The sequence below is a fragment of the Furipterus horrens genome, unplaced genomic scaffold (genome assembly GCF_987537825.1).
Source record: "Furipterus horrens unplaced genomic scaffold, mFurHor1.1.pri manual_scaffold_2, whole genome shotgun sequence".
Lineage (NCBI taxonomy): Eukaryota > Metazoa > Chordata > Mammalia > Chiroptera > Furipteridae > Furipterus > Furipterus horrens.
In genome coordinates, this window is record NW_028327172.1 from 83293615 (window position 1) to 83314409 (window position 20795).

At 39.4% G+C, this 20795-nt stretch overlaps 1 protein-coding gene across 1 annotated transcript in view; it reads right to left on the reverse strand.

Annotated features, from left to right (window-relative positions):
- LOC150018938 (lysosomal Pro-X carboxypeptidase-like) overlaps nt 1–18786 on the reverse strand; it is a 31196-nt gene extending 12410 nt beyond the window's left edge. Inside the window, 6 exon segments of the mRNA XM_090267889.1 lie at nt 812–976; nt 12225–12397; nt 13080–13237; nt 13465–13531; nt 13534–13645; nt 18691–18786. Of these exon segments, the coding sequence (XP_090124015.1) occupies nt 812–976; nt 12225–12397; nt 13080–13237; nt 13465–13531; nt 13534–13645; nt 18691–18786 (771 nt within the window).
- Between the last annotated feature and the right edge of the window lie 2009 nt (nt 18787–20795).

The following is a 20795-nucleotide window of genomic DNA, read 5'->3' on the forward strand; positions in this document are numbered from 1 at the left end:
TGAAATTTCCTCCCTTTCAAAGGTGATTTTAGTTTTGGGAAAAGCCAGAAGTTTCAGGGCACCAAATCTGGGCTGTAGGGAGGCTGAGTTACCTGGATGATTTGATGTTTCACAAAAAAATTGCACGAGACGTGATGCGTGAGCGGGCACGCTGTCGTGATGAAGCTGCCCGTCACCAGGTGCCCATGGCTGCGGGCTTCTGAGTCATCTGAATAGTTTCCATGGAGGAATGTTCAAGATATGCAAAATCTGATGCAGATTTGTTGCTCTACTCAGTTATTCATTTTGAATGTGACAGCCGCACAGTACACATGCTCATTCAAGGGCGTCTACCACCCCCACTGACCAGTACAGTGAAGTTGTCACTGTTCATGCATGTGCATTCCAGTCCACTCCTTGGCTGCCAGGTTATGTGGATGTCTTGTAAACAGTTCTCATTATATTAACAATGGCTCGACTTTTTCCGGACAGACTTCGTATGTGTCCATAAAATGCTTCCTTTATAAAACTTATCAAGATCTATTGCAATATTAGTTACATTTCTCTTTCAATAAGCCATATTTGATGGTAAGATCATGTCTCATTTATCTTTGTATCTTTGGAGCCTAGAAGAATGACTGACCAATGCTAAGTACTCCAAATATATTTGATGATCATTAAATACATGTATAAATAAATGAAGAAATTCATGGTCGCTGAGTGAGACCAAATTGAGATCCAGGTTAGGCGACAAAATCTTGTGGACTCTCTGTTACAGCATAACCCTATCACTGAAAAGTAAGTTCCAGTTGGGGAAATTATACATACTGACCTGATAGCTCCAACCCAGAGTTCCCAGACTGCCGGTTGATGTCTCTGACGTATTCAGGCATTTTGCCTGGCCTGAATAATTGTAATATACATTCAGAGCTTGGAAAATATTCTGCAGCAATTCTGCATCCAATACATGGGGATTTTTCAAATACTGGCACACCACCTGGCATTTACAGAGAGAAAAAGGAGGCAAGTCAGAAGATAAATATAGAATTATAGTGTAATAAAACAAAAAAAAAAACATATGACTTTGATTTGATCATAAAACCACTTGCACTATTTGACAATTTCTCTTTTGAATTATAATCCCTTCACAAACGAGTAAACCTTTTAAATTATGCCCCAAAGTATAAAACAAAATCAGTTATTTGCTTAGCATACAAAGTCCTCCCTACCTACAACTCTAGCTTCACCTCCTGCAGCCTAGCAAAACCATTTCCAGCCCACCAAGCTCCTTTCCTCCTCTTTGCCTTTGCTCATCTGAAATGCCCTTTCCCACTATCCCACTCCACTAATGCCTGGCAAATACCAATTCATCTTTCATAGTACTCAGCTCAAGTATCACCTCCCCCATGAGGCCGTCATTGCCTATGCCCTCAAGTCAGGGAGCAGTAAATCACTCTCTTCTTATGCCTTCACTATGCCAGTGCTTATTTCTCTCAGGGGGCCTATATTGGTATACAGCACTCGTTTGACCCCAGAATGTCTCCCTCATCACTTACTTAGCAAGATATCTAGCAACTAAGTGTTTGCTGGATGAATGGCTACATTTTTATAAATATACAAAATTTATAAAATTTCTTATGGAAAAACTACACCAAGCTCCAATGTCTGCGATGTGATAAGCAGATCAAACAGCTCTCCAGCTCCCAAATACTCCCATTACTTGGCTATAATCAGTACCTGAAATTCCAACATAAAAAACAAAGACAATCCTCAGGTTTGGGAGTGAAGGCAGAGACTGACTACAGAGGGACATGCAACATTTTGACGGTATGTAAATATTCCATATCCTTATAAGGGTCTGGGTTACATAACATATAGTACATTTACAATTTGTATATTTTACTGTATATAAATTTTTAAAAATTCATAAGCACATATTGAACTCAATGAAATTAGAGCTAATGAAAAAAATGTATTGATATCTGCAACTTATTTTATTTTTTAAAGACTGTATTTATTTATTTTTAGAGAGGGAGAGGGAAGGAGAAAGAGAGGGAGAGACACATCAATGTGTGGCTGCCTCTCATGCACCCCTGCCTGGGGACCTGGTCTGCAACCCAGCATGTGCCCTGACTGGGAATTGAACCAGTGACCCTTTGTTTGCAGGCCAGTACTCAATCCACTGAGCCACACCAGCCAAGGCTGCAACTATGCATTTAATAATAAAATGGAATGAAGACTAGATAGAAGGATTGATAGGTGAATATATATACATATGATATATCAAATATAGCAAAATATTATTTATAGAATTTAGGTGGTAAGTTTTTGGGTGTTTACTGTCCAACCTATTCAAGTATTTTATACTTAAATTTTTTCTCAAGAAGAGGTTGTGAGGAAATCATAGGCATGGAATCATAGCTGCATAACAATTGCTACTTATTACTGAGCCCTGGGTTTACAACCATTACATCACTTAATCCTCAAACAATCCTATCAGAAGTGTTATTATCCACACTATTTTACAGGAAGAAACTAGTTCTTAGGTTAGATCACTTTATTCAAGGCCATCCAGCTAGTAAATGGTAGGACCTAGCTTCAACACCAGTCTTTCTGGTTATGAAATACACATCTTACCAATTATGCAATGCAGCTTACACTGTGTCCCCTTGTAAAACTAAAAGTAGCTCCAATGGCAAGGATAACACATTAAGTTTCCATCCCCTATCAACACCTTCACATGAATTCAGTGATCCGGTCCTTTGTCATTTCATATGGAAAAGATATACATAATAGGCAAATTCTGCCAAAAAAAAAAGCATCTGGAAAAGAAGCCTGGAAAAAAAGAACTTGTTACCTTACTTTAGAAAGAAATTCTGAGCAGCAGGAGCAACCAGGCCTGGGCTGGGGATGTGCTCCCACCAGGAAAGGAGGACACTGAGAGAGAAGGTAAATGCCCACAAGCCAACAGTTGCTCAGCACAGTCCTGCCCAGGACCAGCTTCCAGCAACACTTTCCTGGTAAAAAAGGGAAACTTGAAAAGACAGAGAAAAAGAATCATAGAAAGAATTAAATGCCTCTCCCCAAATGTATCTTTCTATGTAATGTTAAATGATACTTCGTGGGGAAAAAAAGTTCGTTTCATACTCAATTTTAAGAAATGTATTAGCAAATGTGAACAGTTTTCTTGACTGTGGAATTCCTCAGAGCCTTCTACATGCTGAACTCAATGTGACTATCCCAAACAGAGGTGGAGTACGCACTATTCCCAGGAAGTTTTTGGAAATATTGATTGTGAGAAAAGTCAGAAATTAAGATGTCCAAATAACTGGATACTGGATTCTGTACTTTAAAAAAATAACTATGAGGCCATACACCAGGGTTTAGTGTGCACACAGAGAAACAGAATTGTGTTAACTGAGAGTTTCATGAACCTACTAAGCTTAAAACAGGAAGTGGTGAGTCAAAAAATACCTGATTGCATAGCACTTTTCTCAGAAAATATCCCTGGGAATATGCCAATCAGAAATACCTAAGAAAATATGGAAATCAAGAACCTATCACAGAATTTATTAAATTAACTATTTCCAACAGTTGATCGGCATTCTCTCCTGGAAGTGGACACCAGCGGTGAATTCAGCACTTTCAAAATGCAGCACAAAACTACAGAGGAGACACAGGGAATGCAGAGATCATTATGTTCAAGCACAGCATGGGAGATGAGGCAGGCAGACGATACAAGCTGGGCACAAGGGACAGGGGTGCTGACTTGCAGCAACAAGTGGCCTCAAACTCTGGAAAAGAACAGTAGCAAGTGACTGTGACTCACATGTTGCCATCAGATCCCCTCTCAGAGCTAGAACTCTGTCAGGCAAAGAAATGGGAACCCCATGAATCGCCATCCGAAAATGGCAGTTAAAAGACACAAGCATGGCTGGGGACCAGCACCGGTTGACAATACTTGGGTTTCAGCAGCACCAGGTACACAAAGAGAAAGTAGATGATGCTCAGAAACTTGGCCTCTGATGACAAATTCCATGTCCAGATTAAAGACAACCCTGGGCCCACTGTACCCTGTGAGGTCAGTGCACTATTGGAGTGCTGGGTCCAGTTTTGAGCACCACACTTTAAGAAGGACACTGACCAGAATGAGAAAACCCACAGGGGAGGAATCAGGGTGGGGAGCTGAGGAAAATATGAATAAACCCTACAACTGGTCATTGGTATAATTCTCAATCATTCATTATTACAAATAAGGCTGCAATAAATATACTTGAGGTTAAATGTTTATATATATATCCTTAATTGTTTTCTTGAGATAAATTCTCAGAGGAAGTACTGGTTCAAATGAAATAAAAATTTTAAGGTCTTTGCAACATCTCATCAAATTTCCTTATAGAGGACAGGCTGAGTGAAGGGGAGAAAAGCTGGAACAATTGGGACAACTGTAATAGCATAAACAATAAAACATTTTCAAAATTGCCTTATAGAAAGGAAGTATTCATTTGTAAGTCTACCCATATACTGGGTAGGAAGCCATAAAAGTATCACTTAAAATATTTTTGTAAAATATTTGCAAATTTATTAAGGAAATTTAGTTATTGTAGGTGGTTCAAAAATTCCTTCCTAACTCAAGAGACTTTAAGCCCAATCATTATCCTCTAGCATAAAAAACACAATCTTTATATATTTCCTTAACAATTTTGGTAGCAAAGAGTAAATAAATCTTTCCAAAAAATGCTAAAGTTATACCAACAAAACCCCAGCACTACTCCCATATTTATTCAGACTGTGGTAATTCAAAAGGGGATAGTCACATAGCACTTTCATTAAAGACCTATAGGATGCACAAAACATACAAATATAAAGTTGAACCCTATGAAATTGCCATGTTTATAAGCCAAACACGAATATTGGAATTTTTAGCCCAAACTCATGTAAATATTATAGCTTAAGCCAGATTATTTGCAGACATTACTCATTTGATAAGGGCAAGCACTTAGTTTGTTGATTGTTTACTTGGGGGCTATGACCTAATCAGACAACAAGAGAAGAAGAGTCCCTGCCAACCACTTTCACCCAAAATATTCAACACGAAGTTATCCCTGTACTATTATTTTCTATTTATTTTGTGGACACTAACAGACAGCCTCTTCTAAACAATTTCTACATGAGACACTGCATAAGGCCATAAATTCAATGATATGGGAGCAGCTGAGGCTGAGGCTGTTAGTACAACTATTGAATGTTCCTTGAGGTCAGGTAATTTCCCTACAATGACCCAGGGAGAAACACATAATGACAGTCCCCATTTCACAGAGGAATTTCAGAATTTAAAAACTGTCTCCCTAATATTATATAATAACAATAGGTCACCTGGCCCTATGGGAACTTCCAGTTAAGACAGAGGTGTAGGTAGACATGCCTCACCTCCTCTCAACCACAGAAAGAATTACAACCATATCTAAAAAAAAACAAAAACAAAAAACAACAACAAAAAAAAAACACCCAGAACCATCAGAAAATCTAGCTGTATGTAAGTCCAATAACTAAGGGCCACATTCATCCAGATGGGTAGAAGGGGCAGAGTTACACAGACAGGCAGAGAGGCAGCAGCAAAACGGACAATCCCACATTCACATGTGGTGGATAAAAATGGGGAGGGATACCTTGGGAGCGAGCAATCCTAGCCACAGGACAGACAGCACTGGGAAGGTAAATCCCCATTACCTCTGGCTATAAAAACCAGTGGGGGTCAGGGCAGCAGAAAAAACTGTTGGATTTTTGCCACTTTAAAGGGCCCACACAGAATTAGAATGTACACCGACCCACCGCCTCTGGGATTCAACACCAGGACAGCAGCTGGAAGGGCACCAGTTGCACAGGGGAAGTGGGGGAAGTGACTGGAAATGAAGCAAGTGCCAGGCAAACCTCCAGAAGCCAGGCAGTAGCATTGCCCCCTCTTAGAGTCCTCCCCACACAGCCACAAAGGGATAAAGTAGGTGCCCTGCCTTGGCAATTACCTAAGGCTCTGCCACACACAATTTATAGGGGCTTTCTCTACACAGGTCATGCTACTAAGACAGGGAGTAAAAGCAGTTCTACCAAATACACAGAAACAAATGCAGGGAGGATGCCAAATTGAAGAGACCAAAAAATATGGCCCAAATGAAAAAACAGAATAGAACACCAGAAAAAGAACTAAATGAAACAGAGAAAGTCAATGTATCAGATGCAAAGTTCAAAACATTGTTGATCAGGATGCTCAAAGAACTAACTGAGCACAAAAAAAAAAAATTAAGGGAAGATATGAAGATTACACTAAATGAAATAAAGAAAAATCTACAGGGAACCAACAGTGGAGAGAATGAAGCAGAGAATCAGATCAATGATTTGGAACAAAAGGAAGGAAAAAGCAATCAATCAAACAGCAAGAAAAAAATGAATTAAAAAGCAAAAAGAAAAAAATGAAGACAGGTTTAGGAACCTCTGGGACAACTTTTAAACGTACTAACATCCGAATCATAGGGGTGCCAGAAGAAAAGAAAGAGTAAGAAATTGAAAGTTTATTTGAAAAAACAATGAAAGAAAATTCCCTAAATTGGCAAAAGAAATAGGCATACAATCCAGGAAGAACAGAGAGTTCCAAACAAGTTGGACCCAAAGAGGACCACACCAAGACACATCATAATTCAAATGCCAAATGCCAAAGATAAAGAGAGGTTCTTAAAAGCAGCAAGAGAAAAGCAGAGTTACCTACAAAGGAGTACCTGTAAGACTATAGCAGATTTCTTAAAAGAAACTTTGCAGGCAAGAAGGGACTGGTAAGAAGTATTCAACGTGATGAAAAGCAAGGACCTACAACCAAGATTACTCTGTCAGCAAAGCTATCGTTTAGAATTGAAGGGACGATAAAGTGCTTCCCAGACAAGGTAAAGCTAAAGGAGTTCATAATCACCGAGCCATTATTATATAAAATATTACAGAAACTTATTTAAGAAAAAGAAGATCATCAAAACCATAAGTATTAATAAGCCAACAAATTCACAACTATCAGCAACTGAATCTAAAAAACAAAAACAAATTAAGCAAACAACCAGAACAGGAACAGAATCATAGGTATGGAGATCATTTGGAGGGTTATCAGCTGGGAGGAGGAATAGGAAGGATGGGGGAAATGGTGTAGGGATTAGAAAGCATAATTGGTAGGAACAAAATAGATAGAGGAATGTTAAAAATAGTATAGGAAATGGACATGAACTTAAGGGAGAGGATGGCTGGAGGGAAGGGGTTACAGGGCAGAGGGAGGCGAAGGGGGAAAAACTGTGGCAACTATAATAACATAATCAATAAAATACACTTAAAAAGAATAAATCCTCCTAATGACCCTAATAAGCATTACAACTATTAGTATCCCCATTCTGCAGATGAGGAAACTAAGCCCTAAGCCACACAGCCAGGTAGTGGCAGAGCTGGGATTCAAACGGACTCACTCTGAAGCTTCCATTTATAACCAGTACACTACACATACTAAACTTTGAAGTCATAGTGTATGAAACAAATAACAATACAAACAGTGCTTAAGTATACCTGCTCAATGATTTATTTATTTTTATTTGCCAATTACAGTCAACATTCAATATTATTTTATATTATGTCAGGTGTATAGCATAGCAGTTAGATGTTTACAAACATAGGAATGATTTCCCCAGTAAGTCTAGTACCCACCTGGCACCATACATAGTTATTACAATATTATTCACTATATTGCCTGTGCTGCATTTATATTCCTATGACTATTTTCATGCTTATTTTTTTTTTTACAAATTTCTTTTATTCTTATATAGTCTTTGTATTTTTCCAAGTTGATTTTTTTAGGTAAAAGAAAGGATTCTGAGGCACTATAAAATCATAAAAATATTTTATTATGCTATAGTAAAAAGAGAACTGTAAAACATTAATTTTAGACTCAAGAATAACATGAAATGAATAGATTTAAATCACTTTATATTTCCTAGAGCAAAAGTAAACTTTCAGGAAAAACTAAAAAAGAGCATTAGAAACCATTTTAATAAGTCTGGTTTTTAAGAGTATAGAAATCCTGTGGATAATGCAACATTCTAAGTTTAGTACCAAACTAATCAACTCTGCACCCAAATATTTAGGTTCTGTCCCTTGAGCCCAAGAACACCAGAGAAAGAAAAGATATAGGAATTTGCTAAAAAGCTTTAAGTGCCTCCCCCATAAGAATAAGCATTTGAATAAGAAAAAGAAATATGGGACAATGAAATTTTTGTAAAAGAGGAAGGAAAGAAGACAGGTTAAAAGAAAGGAGACCAATCTCCTCTCAGAGAATCTGGTCCACCCACATCAGAGAAAGGGTTAGGCAGGTACATTCAGCTTCTCTAGCAGATTTTCATTCTCCAAGGCTTCATAACACCCGTTTCGCACTCACTCACATAATCACATTAGTTTTGTCACTAAAAGCTCCCTCTTCATAGAAAGCACCTAAACCGCTTAAACCACCCAGAGGGGCCGCATACATTGTCAGACACCAAAACAAATGGAAGAGGTTTTCCATTTTATGTCTTATTACTTCAAAACATCTATCTGCATGCTCAGAAATCTATGCTAAAACATTTGGTGAGTTATCAGATTTTAAAAAATGATTCCAAAATAAATAAACTCTGACATATCCTTTAAAACTGCTCTTTAAGGTGAGAAGAGTCCTAGTAAGTAGTTTTATGCTGGCAGAGCAGTCCACTGACAGGGCCGTTTTCTATTTCCCTTTTCTCCTCTTCCTTGTGCTCTATCAGCCAAGTCCATGATTATTTGTGCATTAGTGTTGCAGCTTCTATTAACAGTAAACAAAGCAAGAGGTGCCTGAGTGTGTGAAGTCCGAAAACAAATTTAAAAGAATGATACTTGACATAAAAATTGGTATTCAGTTATTACCTATGGGCCCTTCAGAACAGTACAGGGTCCAGACAGAATTGAAAATCACCTGCTTTTTACCATAACGCAACTGTTACTTATTATCTCACCATTGAGAGCCTGAGTGGGATCTAAAACTCAGACTCACAGATACAGATAACAGTATGCTAGTTACCTGGGGGGAGAGTGGGGGAGTAGTAAGGGGGAAAAGGGGCCAAATATATGATGGAACATGATCTAACTCTAGGTGGTGGGCACGCAATGCAATATACATATCATGTATCACAGAAATGTACACTTGAAAGCTATATAATCGTATTAATCAATGTTATCTCAATAAATTTAATATAAAATAAAAGAAAATGGAAGTTAAAAAAAAAAGGATAGCTGTCAGCCCTTTAAAAAGGAGAAAGTATATCAGAGGGAGGAGGAGTCCTGGTTAAATGGAACTATCCAAGTGAAAGAAAGGTCCCCAACTGGGTAGTGTTCCAGGGATTAGTGGGTTGGGAGAACACAGAGGGGGTCAAGAAAGGAGAAACAGAATGAACCGTGAGAGAAAGTGATCTGATGCTACATGTTTGGGAGGGAGATATGTAGTGGAATAATTCTGAAATCAGATAGGATGAAACTAAAGACCAATGTAGTCAGTTTCTCAAGCAAGAAGCAAAGAGAGAAGATTATTTTTGGTGAAACAGAATCATAAATATATCATAAGCAATAAAAAAAATCCTTAATATGTCAAAGGAAGGATAAAGTCTGTAAGAAATAATTGAAGAAAATGACATGAACTAGTCCTGGGTAAAAAAAGTAAAAGGTGACTGTGGGACAGATTCAAAGTTACCTTGTCTTAAAATGAACTTTTATAATGTATATAAACAAAGATTAAAGATGGGTTGGTGTTGTAGTACTTTGTGGTCAAGGGCACCCAAGTAATTCCAGCAGACAGAAAGTGGGATGGGTGGAGGGCTGCTGCACGCTCAGGCAGGTCAGCACTGAGCAGAGCAAGCACCTTCCTTTTATTGGATTTTGAAGATACGCTAATGAACTGGGAGGGTCTAGGAATGAGCTCACAGGCACATTCCAGGAATGATTACAATGTACTTGAAACTTACAACAGAGGAAGCTTAAAGGATTAACTGAAGGTTGGGATAGACTGTACTCATTTTGAGTGATTATTTAAGATAGACAAAAAATGGAATATTCATTTACATTCAGACTCAACAGAAAAATATCTCAAAAGGAACATAAAGAAATGAGGAGAAAACGAAGTTACTGTTCACTGTTCCAAATCATAAACAACACTTAAAAGCTGTATTTTTCTAGCTTTTTTTCTAAATCAGGGTTGGCAAACTACAGCCCCCATGCCAAATCCAGCCCACTGCCTGTTTTATAAATGTTAAGTATTATTGGAACACAGTCACCCTCACTCATTTATATATTATTTATGGCTACTTTCTTCTACTTTTTTATGACACCTAGATTTTAGTAACTGTGAAGCAACCATATCGCCTGCAAAGCCTAAAATATTTACAACCCAGTCCTTTATAGTTTGCCAAACACTGTTCTAAAAAACAAGAGAATTCCCCATGTTTTTACCATCTGACAATTTATTGGTTCTCAGGTAGGCATAAAGATGCTGATGTAATTCTCACTTTGTATACAGAGGGCAGAATTAAATCTGATAGTTGTCACACTGTGGCCAGCAATCTACCCAAACCTTTCAAGTCTTGTCTTACTCCAGTGCAACATGGTGAATCACAGGCTCTGAACGGTGGTAGGCCTGAGTTCCAATCCCACATGCATCACTTCTTTGTTGAGCTTAAATTTCCTCTCCATAAAACTAGAATTATACCTCTTTTTCCCCACAGTATTTTTGTTGGGATTAAATTATACTGTGTTTATGAAAGTGTTTTATAAGTAGTAAAACAATGTAAAAGGATAAGGCATTATTAGCACATAGACATTTATGGAGGCTAATTGGTTCCTCATTATTTTGATTTGGGTTTTCTTACCATGAGAGAGATCTGCTCTTTTAAATGACTTTATATTATCAAAATTCAATTTAATTCAAGACACGTTGACCTCTGGTCTGCTATGTACAAGACATTCACTGGTCATTCTACTTTTTAGATGAAGAAAAATATCTCTGATAGCAAATAACCTTCTTCCATTTGGGTTACAAATTTTTAAACAAGGTGTGCATTCAATAGTTCAAAGGGACTGTTATATTAAAAGCACTTTTGAAACATGGTTCTTGTACCAATTATATATACATTTCCAGCACTCATTCTAGCTGTACAGTCAGTTATATCCTCTAAACGTAATAACCAACAAGTTGGCCAGCCTTTGTTTTTAAAACTAAGAGTAATGTTCTTTACAAAGAAATGTTTTAAAAACAGCACATACAATAACAAATTTTGGTAAACTCAGTTGGTTAAAGCATTGTACTGATACACAAAGATTGCAGGTTTGAACCATGGTCAGGGCATATACAAGAATCAACTGATGAATGTATAAATAAGTAGAGCAACACATGGACGTTTCTCTCTGTCTCTCTCTTTCCCTCCTTCTCTCTCTAAAATCAATTTTTAAAAAAGAACCCTAAAATTTATGGGGTAATGTGTCTTTACACTTTCCAGAGTGTATTCACATCCAATATTTTATCTGATCCTCAGCACAACCCTATGGAGAATGTAAGTATCATTATCCCATTCGGCAGAAGGAGACATGGAAGCTCTGGAAAAAGAGAGCCCTGCCCAAGATCACACAGCTGGTAAATGGTAGTTCTGGATCAAGGACCCAGAGTCAGTGCTCTTTCCACTCCACCCTGCTGAAGATGGATCACCCCTTTAAGATGCAGGTAGCACTTAGAATACATAAGCAGGTGACTGAATCACAGCGCTATGACAGCAGCTGCTGGTCATTAAACACTGACCGTGGGTTCCATGGCTCTAAGTGTCTCACATACATCACAGAGATTAAATAAGCTGAATATGCAAAGTGCACAGCACAGGACTTGACACATGGTAATTATTCCATTAACTGCAACTATTGGTCTTATTTCTAATTCATATAACTCTGTAATCTATGCATTTATTTCCATTATTCAAATGAAGAAACTGAGGTTAGGAAAAGTTAGGTAACATGTCCAAGGATGGGTAACGAGAAAGTGACAGAAGTCAGGATTCGTGCCTACATTTGACTAACCCTTTGTCACTGGAATTCCTTCTGATGCTGAAAGGCAGAGAATGCACATGCACGAAAATGAAAAGTATGTTATTAAAAGTGATTAAAAAACATTTTCCTGTTACCTTGATTGGCCAAGCAGGCAAAGGCTGTAAAAAGTCACACTCATAAGGGTAGTCCACTATTGCCAGAAATACCCAGGTATCAGAGATCCAATCTTTCAAAAGCTGAACATCCTGAGAATTTGTTAATGGGGTACATAAGTGAAGGGCTTCAGAAAGCCAATGCAAGTCACTACCTGCAAATAAAATCACAATGTTGAAACCTAAAAAGCACTGCTCAACACAAAGTTTTACAGATTCTTCGCCTGGTATTTTAGAAAATTCAACTATACCATTTCTCCAAGAATACTTTTTCAACATCGATATTTTTAGAGTAACTGGATAATCCCTGATAGACAAGTTGTCTATCCTTATGGAGTTTATCAGAATTCATATTCTGAATTATTCCATTTTATACATACTATTGAAATAAGTAAATAAAAAAGTAGAACACTATAAAGCAATGAAAAGGCACAAACTACAACTAAATAAAACAAATAAATATATCTGACAAACACACATTGAGCAAAAGACAGCAGACAAAAAAATACACACTGTGCAATTTCAATGACTAAAAAATTCAAGAGCAAGCAAAATTAATATATGGTTTTAGGAGTCAGAATAGTGATTGGCTTTCGAAATGCTGAGGTAGTGACAGGAAAGGGAATAAGGGCATTGATTTCTTGATCTAGATGCTGATTACACTACATATGACTTTGTGAAAATTCATCAAGCTATATCCTTTGAATTGTGTACTTTTGTGAGTGTTATATTTAAATATGTATATTATACTTAAATAAAACCTTTATAGAAAAAGTGGGAAATGCTGAATTTAACAAGTGGAAGAATCATGAGTCCATTCTCTTAATTAAAGCTTACCCGTTCTTGTGAGACGATTAATGGCATCCCAGGACTTGCGGATGCTCTCTGAACAACTTGGGTCACTTTTCCTAAAATCTGTAGTTACAATTTGCATAAATACATCACAAGGTAGTAGGCCCTCAAACTGCCAGATAGGGGCAGAGGCTGCAAGAGCTCTAAATGGTGATAAAACAAGAAAAGAGGAAAAAAAAATGTAACTCACTGAATTCAAGTTTTAAAATTAAAACTGATATAAATGGTGAAAAAAAAATAACAGCTGTTAATGAGAAAGAAACTAGAAGTCTCAGCACAATAGAATGGAACATGTTTCACCCCAAATAAATCTCTAAGTTTGCCTTGACAACCACATAGAAGTTCTCATGTCCAACACAAATGCATTTACCCAGCCACCATGTGAGGGTATTTCACCCTGAACCAGGCTGCAAGCATGCCACCGTAGGAGCCCCCACAGCAATGAAAGGTTGGTTTTTAGTTCCTGGGATTGTCCTTTTCACGTGTTTGATTAACTCTGCAAAATCAGCCAGAGCTTGTTCTGATGTCATGAAATTCAAGTGTCTGGAATCCTAAAAAAAAGACAAAGAACATGGGTATACATGTGCACACAATAGCAGCTCAGGCATGGATAGATCCAGAAAAAAGCCAAAGGCAGATAAGCTTTTCTCCAAATAGAATTTCTAGGCAACTGAGTTAAAATGCCTGGTCAAAGCCATAACAATGTTGATTTAAAGTGATTTTAAGTTTGTGGAAAGAACATAATGTATTCCACATTCAAATATAATTTCCAATAAAAAAAAATGTGTGTGTGTGTGTGTGTGTGTGTGTGTATATATATATAGCCCTGGCTGGTTTGGCTCAGTGGATTGAGCGTCGGCCTGCGAGCTAAGTGTCGCTGGTTCGATCTTCCAGTCAGGGCACATCAGAGAAGGAAAACTCTGACTCCAAAAAACCTCCACTGCCTTGCGGCATACCTCTTCAGGGGAAAGGCTAAGGGAGTAAACCCCGACAGAAAATCCGGAGCCGGAGTCCCTAAGGCGGTTTGACATTGTAGTCAACACCGGCAACTCCTGCGGCGCACCTGAAGCCAAGCTGTATTGACTCCGTCTTTCCCTTGGACCCTTCAGCTGCGAAGAGAGGGGGGGGTCTGCTGCATGGGCAACAGCAGACCCTCCATATCACCCTGCCCAGGCTCTGTAGCTTCAGCTTCGCTGGAGAGGACACTCCAGCGTCATCGCAAGATGTCGATTCAACACGGGAGGAGACAGATACCGTGTCACTCCCGAGTCGGACTGCACAGCCATTCTCGGCGGTGCAGATAGACTCTTAAGAAGCTACACCATCGTCTCTCGAGACGGACGGCTGCCAACGATATATATATACACACACCATCGTCTCTCGAGACGGACGGCTGCCGACGATATATATATATAATTTCTATTAAATATATTTGCCAAAGACCCTGTTGAGGTGGTACAGTTTATTTTTTAATAAACTCTAAATAACATTTAACAGCAAATGTAATAGAACATAATACTAAGCTTAGTAGACAACTGCTGTATTTTAACTTTAATTTCAAATCTCAAATATTTGAAATGGCTATCACATAGGCAAAGGTAAACTATATCCTGTGGAAGATTGAAATAAGAATCATTAGCAAAAATAAAATTTGCCCTTCTTTATCAGAAATATCTGATATACCAACAACTGAAAGAAATTAGCATGCCCATTATGAACAACTACAAAATTAGAGTAAAAACAAATAAACTAAAAAACCTATGGAGCAATTATTTTCAGGCAGTAAAACAGCAACACGACATTGATGGCTCAGAGAAGGATACTCATAGAGAAAGGTCCATGATCCTCTAGCTCTCTGCCCAGGGACAATTTTCTCACCGCGATGTAGGGAGGTGAAGCTCTAACAGTCTTGTTAAGCTAGGGAGACTAATGAGGTGTCTCCCTTTAAAAGGGGAAGCCTAATTCCTTTCTTTCTGAACTTGAGCTGGACTTAGTGACTTGCTTCTAACAAATAGAATGTGACAGAAAAGATATGTGACTTCCTATGTTAGGTCATAAAAAGCACTGTAGTTTCACCTTGCTCTCTTGCACTGCCAGATTTGAGGGAAGCTAGTCGCCACTCATGAGGCCACTCAAGTAGGCCTTTGGAGAAACTCAGGCGAGACAAGTTGAAGCCTCTCACTAACATCCAGGACCAGTTTGTCACTCATGTGGACCCTCCATGAGAGGAAAAGGACCTCCTGCCCTTGTCAAGCCTTCAGAGGACTACAGTACCAGCTGACATCTTAATTTCATGAGACCCCCAGACACAGAACCGCCTTGCTGAGCCACTTTTAATTCCTGTGAGATAATAAATGTCTGTTTTTGTTTTAAGCCACCAAGGTTTGAGGAAGTTGGGACATAGTAGTAGATAACTGATATAGCTGTATGCCTGTATGAGGCTATCCTATTTGACCTTCATGCTTTGGACTCACCACTCTGACTCCTCCCACCATTTGGCCTGTGTGGAATCACACAGTTCCCATCACCCTTATGTATGTCACCTACTCCTTTAGCCTCCTGAGTTCTTACCTCCCCTCTCATTGTCTGTCACTATTCTTCAGTTTGTTTTTATGACACTTATATACTTGAGTAAAAATTTTTTTCCAATTCTTGCATATTTATAATATTCCCCAGGTGACTGACAAGTTGTTAGCACACACAGTGAAGTAGTATATCAAAGAGAGCACTTAGCTCCATTTTACTAACAAAGTATGACCCATAGGGACCTAAGAGAGAAGGTTCTGATTCTGTCTGCAACAAGCCAGTCTACTTCTCAATGGTTTTAGGACCTGTCATCTCCCCTAATCAGATAATTATGCAAAATAGTAAGCTAAACAATAGATTTTCCCAAGCAGCCCAACAAACATCAACAAGTTGTTCTGCTTTTCATTTATAACACAAGAACTTTTTATTTATTTATAATACAAGATAATAAAGCCTCTGAGAACAAAAATTTTAAAACTTAAAGCAGGCAGCAAAGGAAAATAATTGACCCCAAGATCTTCTAACTCAGAGTTTCCCCAAAATATGGTATTTGCATACTGGTGGTATGTATAATGATCTCAGGTATTACACAAACATTTTAAATTTAATATGTGTTTTAATATAATTTAGAAAAAATAACTAGTACATAAGGCCCTTGGTAAGGTAGTGCTAAGTTTGTAAAGTGAGCTGTTTAAAGAAAAATATTAAGTAAATTATAGTGCAGATGGCAAATCACATAGCCAGAATCAAAAGGATATTACAGGAATGACTCAGATGAGGAAAAGTGTCCTGGTTTACTAGGTGTAGAGTCTACAGCCAAGGCCAGAGCTCCTGTGAGAACAGGAGAGCCCAAAGGGGAATCCAAGTGGCCAGTTGGCCTCATCGAACAATAGATTGTCCTTATTTTAGTAAAAGCACCTTATTAAACAAACATTTCAGTTCTCATTATATTTTTCCCAGTGGTAGACCCAATCATTTAAGTGTATAATTTACTGACACTTTAGAAACAATGGAAAGTTCCCTCCACAGTCTCTGCAGCCATAGATTAAGAGTTACCTGGGAAGACTAGCCTCATCACACTGAATTAAAGAAAGATCAACATTAGAAATGATAAGAGAGACTTCCGGCCAAGATGGAGGCTTAGATGGACATGCTCAGTCTCCCTCTACAACTAGAGAGGAATACAACTACTTCAAAACAAAGGATAACTAGAAATTCCAGAAAATAAAACTACACGGAAGCCCAATGTATGAAGTTATAAACCAGCGGCACCCTTTGGGCAGGTAGGGGGAGCGAAAGGGGGCGGCGCTGTTTGTGGTTGCACCAGGGACAGTGGCAGGGAGAACAATCCCAGCGGCAGGGAGGACAATCCCGGCTGCAGTCGAACCCCCGGAAGCTCGCGACCCCAACGCTGGGGAAAGCAGCCACCACATCGCCTCGAACAGTGAGGCCCAGAGGGCGGGAGGACGGATCCCGGTCTCCTAGCGGAAAAACTGTGTGAATCCATCTTGGACCCCCGCCCCCACACAAAGCGCTACAGGGCTGCGAAATAGGTTGCGGATCACCACCAGTCGCTGGGTCATGACGAGTACACAGGCACTGCCCCCTACAGCCGGCCCAAGAAAACAAAACGCATCTGTCAAAATGAGGCAGACAACTATAGAAATCCCGGTGGCGCAGCTCACCAGGCAACAGATGAAGAATCTGACAGATGAACAAATAAGAAACCTATCAGAGGCTCAGTTCAGGGCCATTGTTATCAGATGGCTTACAGAATTAACAAAAGATCTGGAAAAAGAGAAAGAATTGAAAAACACTCATAATGAAAGGAACAAAACCACATACGAGACAGATGGTGAGGAAAAAAAATCCAGAGTTCAAACCAACAAACCAGAACATAGAGAAGGAACAAACAGTCAACCAGTGCGGAGAGAAAAAACGGGAAGCAAGGAAAATGATGAGAGGATCAGAAACCTCTGGGACAGCTATAAAAGGCCCAACATAAGAATCATTGGTTTGCCAGGAGGCGAAGAGGATGAACTAGAAATTGAAAAATTGAGTGAAAATATAATAAAGCAGAACTTCCCAAACTTGGGGAAGGAAATAGACTTACAGGTCCAGGAAGCACAGAGAGTTCCAAAAAAACTGGACCCAGGGAGAACCACTCCAAGACACATTATAATCAAAATGTCAAAAGTTAAAGATAAAGAGAGAATCTTAAAAGCAGCAAGAGAGAAGAAAAGAATCATGTACAAAGGGGTCCCAATTAGACTATCAGCTGACTTCTCAAGGGAGACCCTGCAGGCAAGAAGGGACTGGCAAGAAATATTCAAAGGAATGAAAATCCAAAACCTACAGCCACGAATACTCTATCCAGCGAAACTGTCATTCAGAATAGAAGGGCAGAGAAAGTGCTTCCAGGACAGAGTAAAAGTGAAAGAGTTCATTAGATCCAAACCACTATTATATGAGATGTTAAAGGGACTGGTTTAGAAAAAGGAGGATCAAAACTTTGAACATTAAAATGATAACTGCATCACAAGAACCAACAACAGAAGCTAGGGAATTGAAACAAAGGCAAACTAAATAGGCAACGAGAATGGAAAAAGAACTATAGGTATGGGGAGCATATTGGGGGGAGGTCAGCAGGGAGGGGGAAGGGGAAAGGGAGTGAGATGGTACAGGAATTAAGAAGCATAGTAGGAGGGAATGGAGTAGACAAGAAGAGGTTGAGAAGAACTATATGCACAACCAATGGACATGGACTAAAAGGGGAGACAGCTGGAGGCAGGGGGGCCATTGGGTGGAGGGGAGCAGAGTGAAGGGAAATTGGGACAACTGTAACAGTATAATCAATAAAACATATTTAAAAAAGAAATGATAAGAATATGGCTTTAAAATGTCTCAATCTGTTCAAATTATATACAAAAGTGAAAGATAAATATTGATTATTGAAATTTCAGGCAGTTCACATTAAAGCTATTATTTCTTTTTTACAGTGGGACTATAATTATAAAATGTTCTAAAAGTTTTTAAAAACTTTTAAACTTAAAGTAAACAATCTACTTACATTGAAAGAGCTGGCACCAAAGGGTAGCAACTTTCCATAGTATCTATGTTCAGCAAACACTAACATAGCTTTCAGTTCCTCCGCCACATCCCACATGAAACCATAGGAACAATTTACAAATTCAGAGGATAAAATCAGGATACGAAAAAAGTCATTAAACCTTTTTGCAACTCATATAAAACAGATGTTAAATCAGAGCAAAAAGAGCTAAGAACCAAATAAATATCGTCGTCGTCGTCGGCAGCCGTCCGTCTCGAGAGACGATGGTGTAGCTTCTTAAGAGTCTATCTGCACCGCCGAGAATGGTTGTGCAGTCCGACTCGGGAGTGACACGGTATCTGTCTCCTCCCGTGTTGAATCGACATCTTACGATGACGCTGGAGTGTCCTCTCCAGTGAAGCTGAAGCTACAGAGCCTGGGCAGGGTGATATGGAGGGTCTGCTGTTGCCCATGCAGCAGACCCCCCCTCTCTTCGCAGCTGAAGGGTCCAAGGGAAAGACGGAGTCAATACAGCTTGGCTTCAGGAGCGCCGCAGGAGTTGCCGGTGTTGACTACAACGTCAAACCGCCTTAGGGACTCCGGCTCCGGATTTTCTGTCGGGGTTTACTCCCTTAGCCTTTCCCCTGAAGAGGTATGCCGCAAGGCAGCGGAGGTTTTTTGGAGTCAGAGTTTTCCTTCTCTGATGTGCCCTGACTGGAAGATCGAACCAGCGACACTTAGCTCGCAGGCCGACGCTCAATCCACTGAGCCAAACCAGCCAGGGGCTTGCTTACCAATGTCCAGAAATAAATAACGTGTGAGGATACTTATAGCTGCAGCGTGACTACTGCAGCCTACTTTAAACTGAGAGTGAGCAAAGGTGTATTGAGTTAAATAGTGTCCCCCAAATTTATGTCCTTCCTGGATTCAGCAGAACGTGACTTTATTTGGAAATCTGGTCATTGCAGATACAATTAGTTAAGATGAGGTCATGCTGGAGTAGACCGAGGCCTTAATCCATTATAACTCGTGTCCTTATCAGAAGAGAAGAGACACGAATACACATACAGACAGGAGAATGCCGTGAAATACAGATGCACAAGCAAGAGACGGCCATGTGATGAAGAAGGGAGACACTGGAATTCTGCAGCTGCAAGCCAAGGGATGCCAAGGACTGCCCACAGCCACCAGAAAATAGAAGTGGCCATGGGACAGATGCTTCCTTTGAGCCCCTGAAAAGAAAACCATCTTCCCTAGACCTTGATTTTGACGTTCTGGTCTCCAGAACTGTGAGAAATAAATTTTTGTTGTTTTAAGCCTCCCAGTTTGTAGCACTTTGTTACAATAGCCCTCAGAAACTAACACAGAGGCCTCTGCATGGAGGTGGCATTGGAGGTATAGACTGAAGGAGGAGCCAGCAAGGTGAAGAACTAGAAAGAAGGAACAGAAAATACAAAGGCCCAGAGGCCAGAAAGCAGTTGGAATGTTGTAGAAACAGAAAGGAGAACAGAGTCTGGAGCATGGTGAACGAGGGGATCATGGTATTGGATGAAGTTCAGGGCTGAGGAGGACACGGCAGGTTTAAAGTTAATATTAAGAGCAATGGGAAGCTTTAAAAGGTTTTCAAACTTATTCTGATTTATGTTTGAAGAGACCACTTTGTTGGTCTGTGGAGGATAACCTGGAGGAAGAGATGATAAAGAAAGGAAGAAAGAGATGATATAGAAAGGGAGAAAGAATAAACAGAAAGTTACTGGAAGGTCCAGGTGAGAGATGATGGCAAGACTAATAAGCCAGGTTTCAAACCCAAGTCTCTCTTCAGTTGCTACATATATTCAATATAACACTTAAACGATGCTCACTTTCCAAATTCATGAGACACCCTGGAAAGATCACAATGAACAAGGGCCCAATTTATGACCTCAGCCGTACTCAAATAATAGCAATCAACAGACACAGTCTTTTGAACAGTAGCAACTACTATCCTTTCATCATCGATTTTACACTGGCACTGTGAGCATTTCAAGAGTTACAGCCCCACATAACTGGCGAAAGAGTTCCAAGACCATCATACTCTCCCTGGCATTTAATGGAAGTTAACAAAGTAGATTCTATTTCCACCTTTT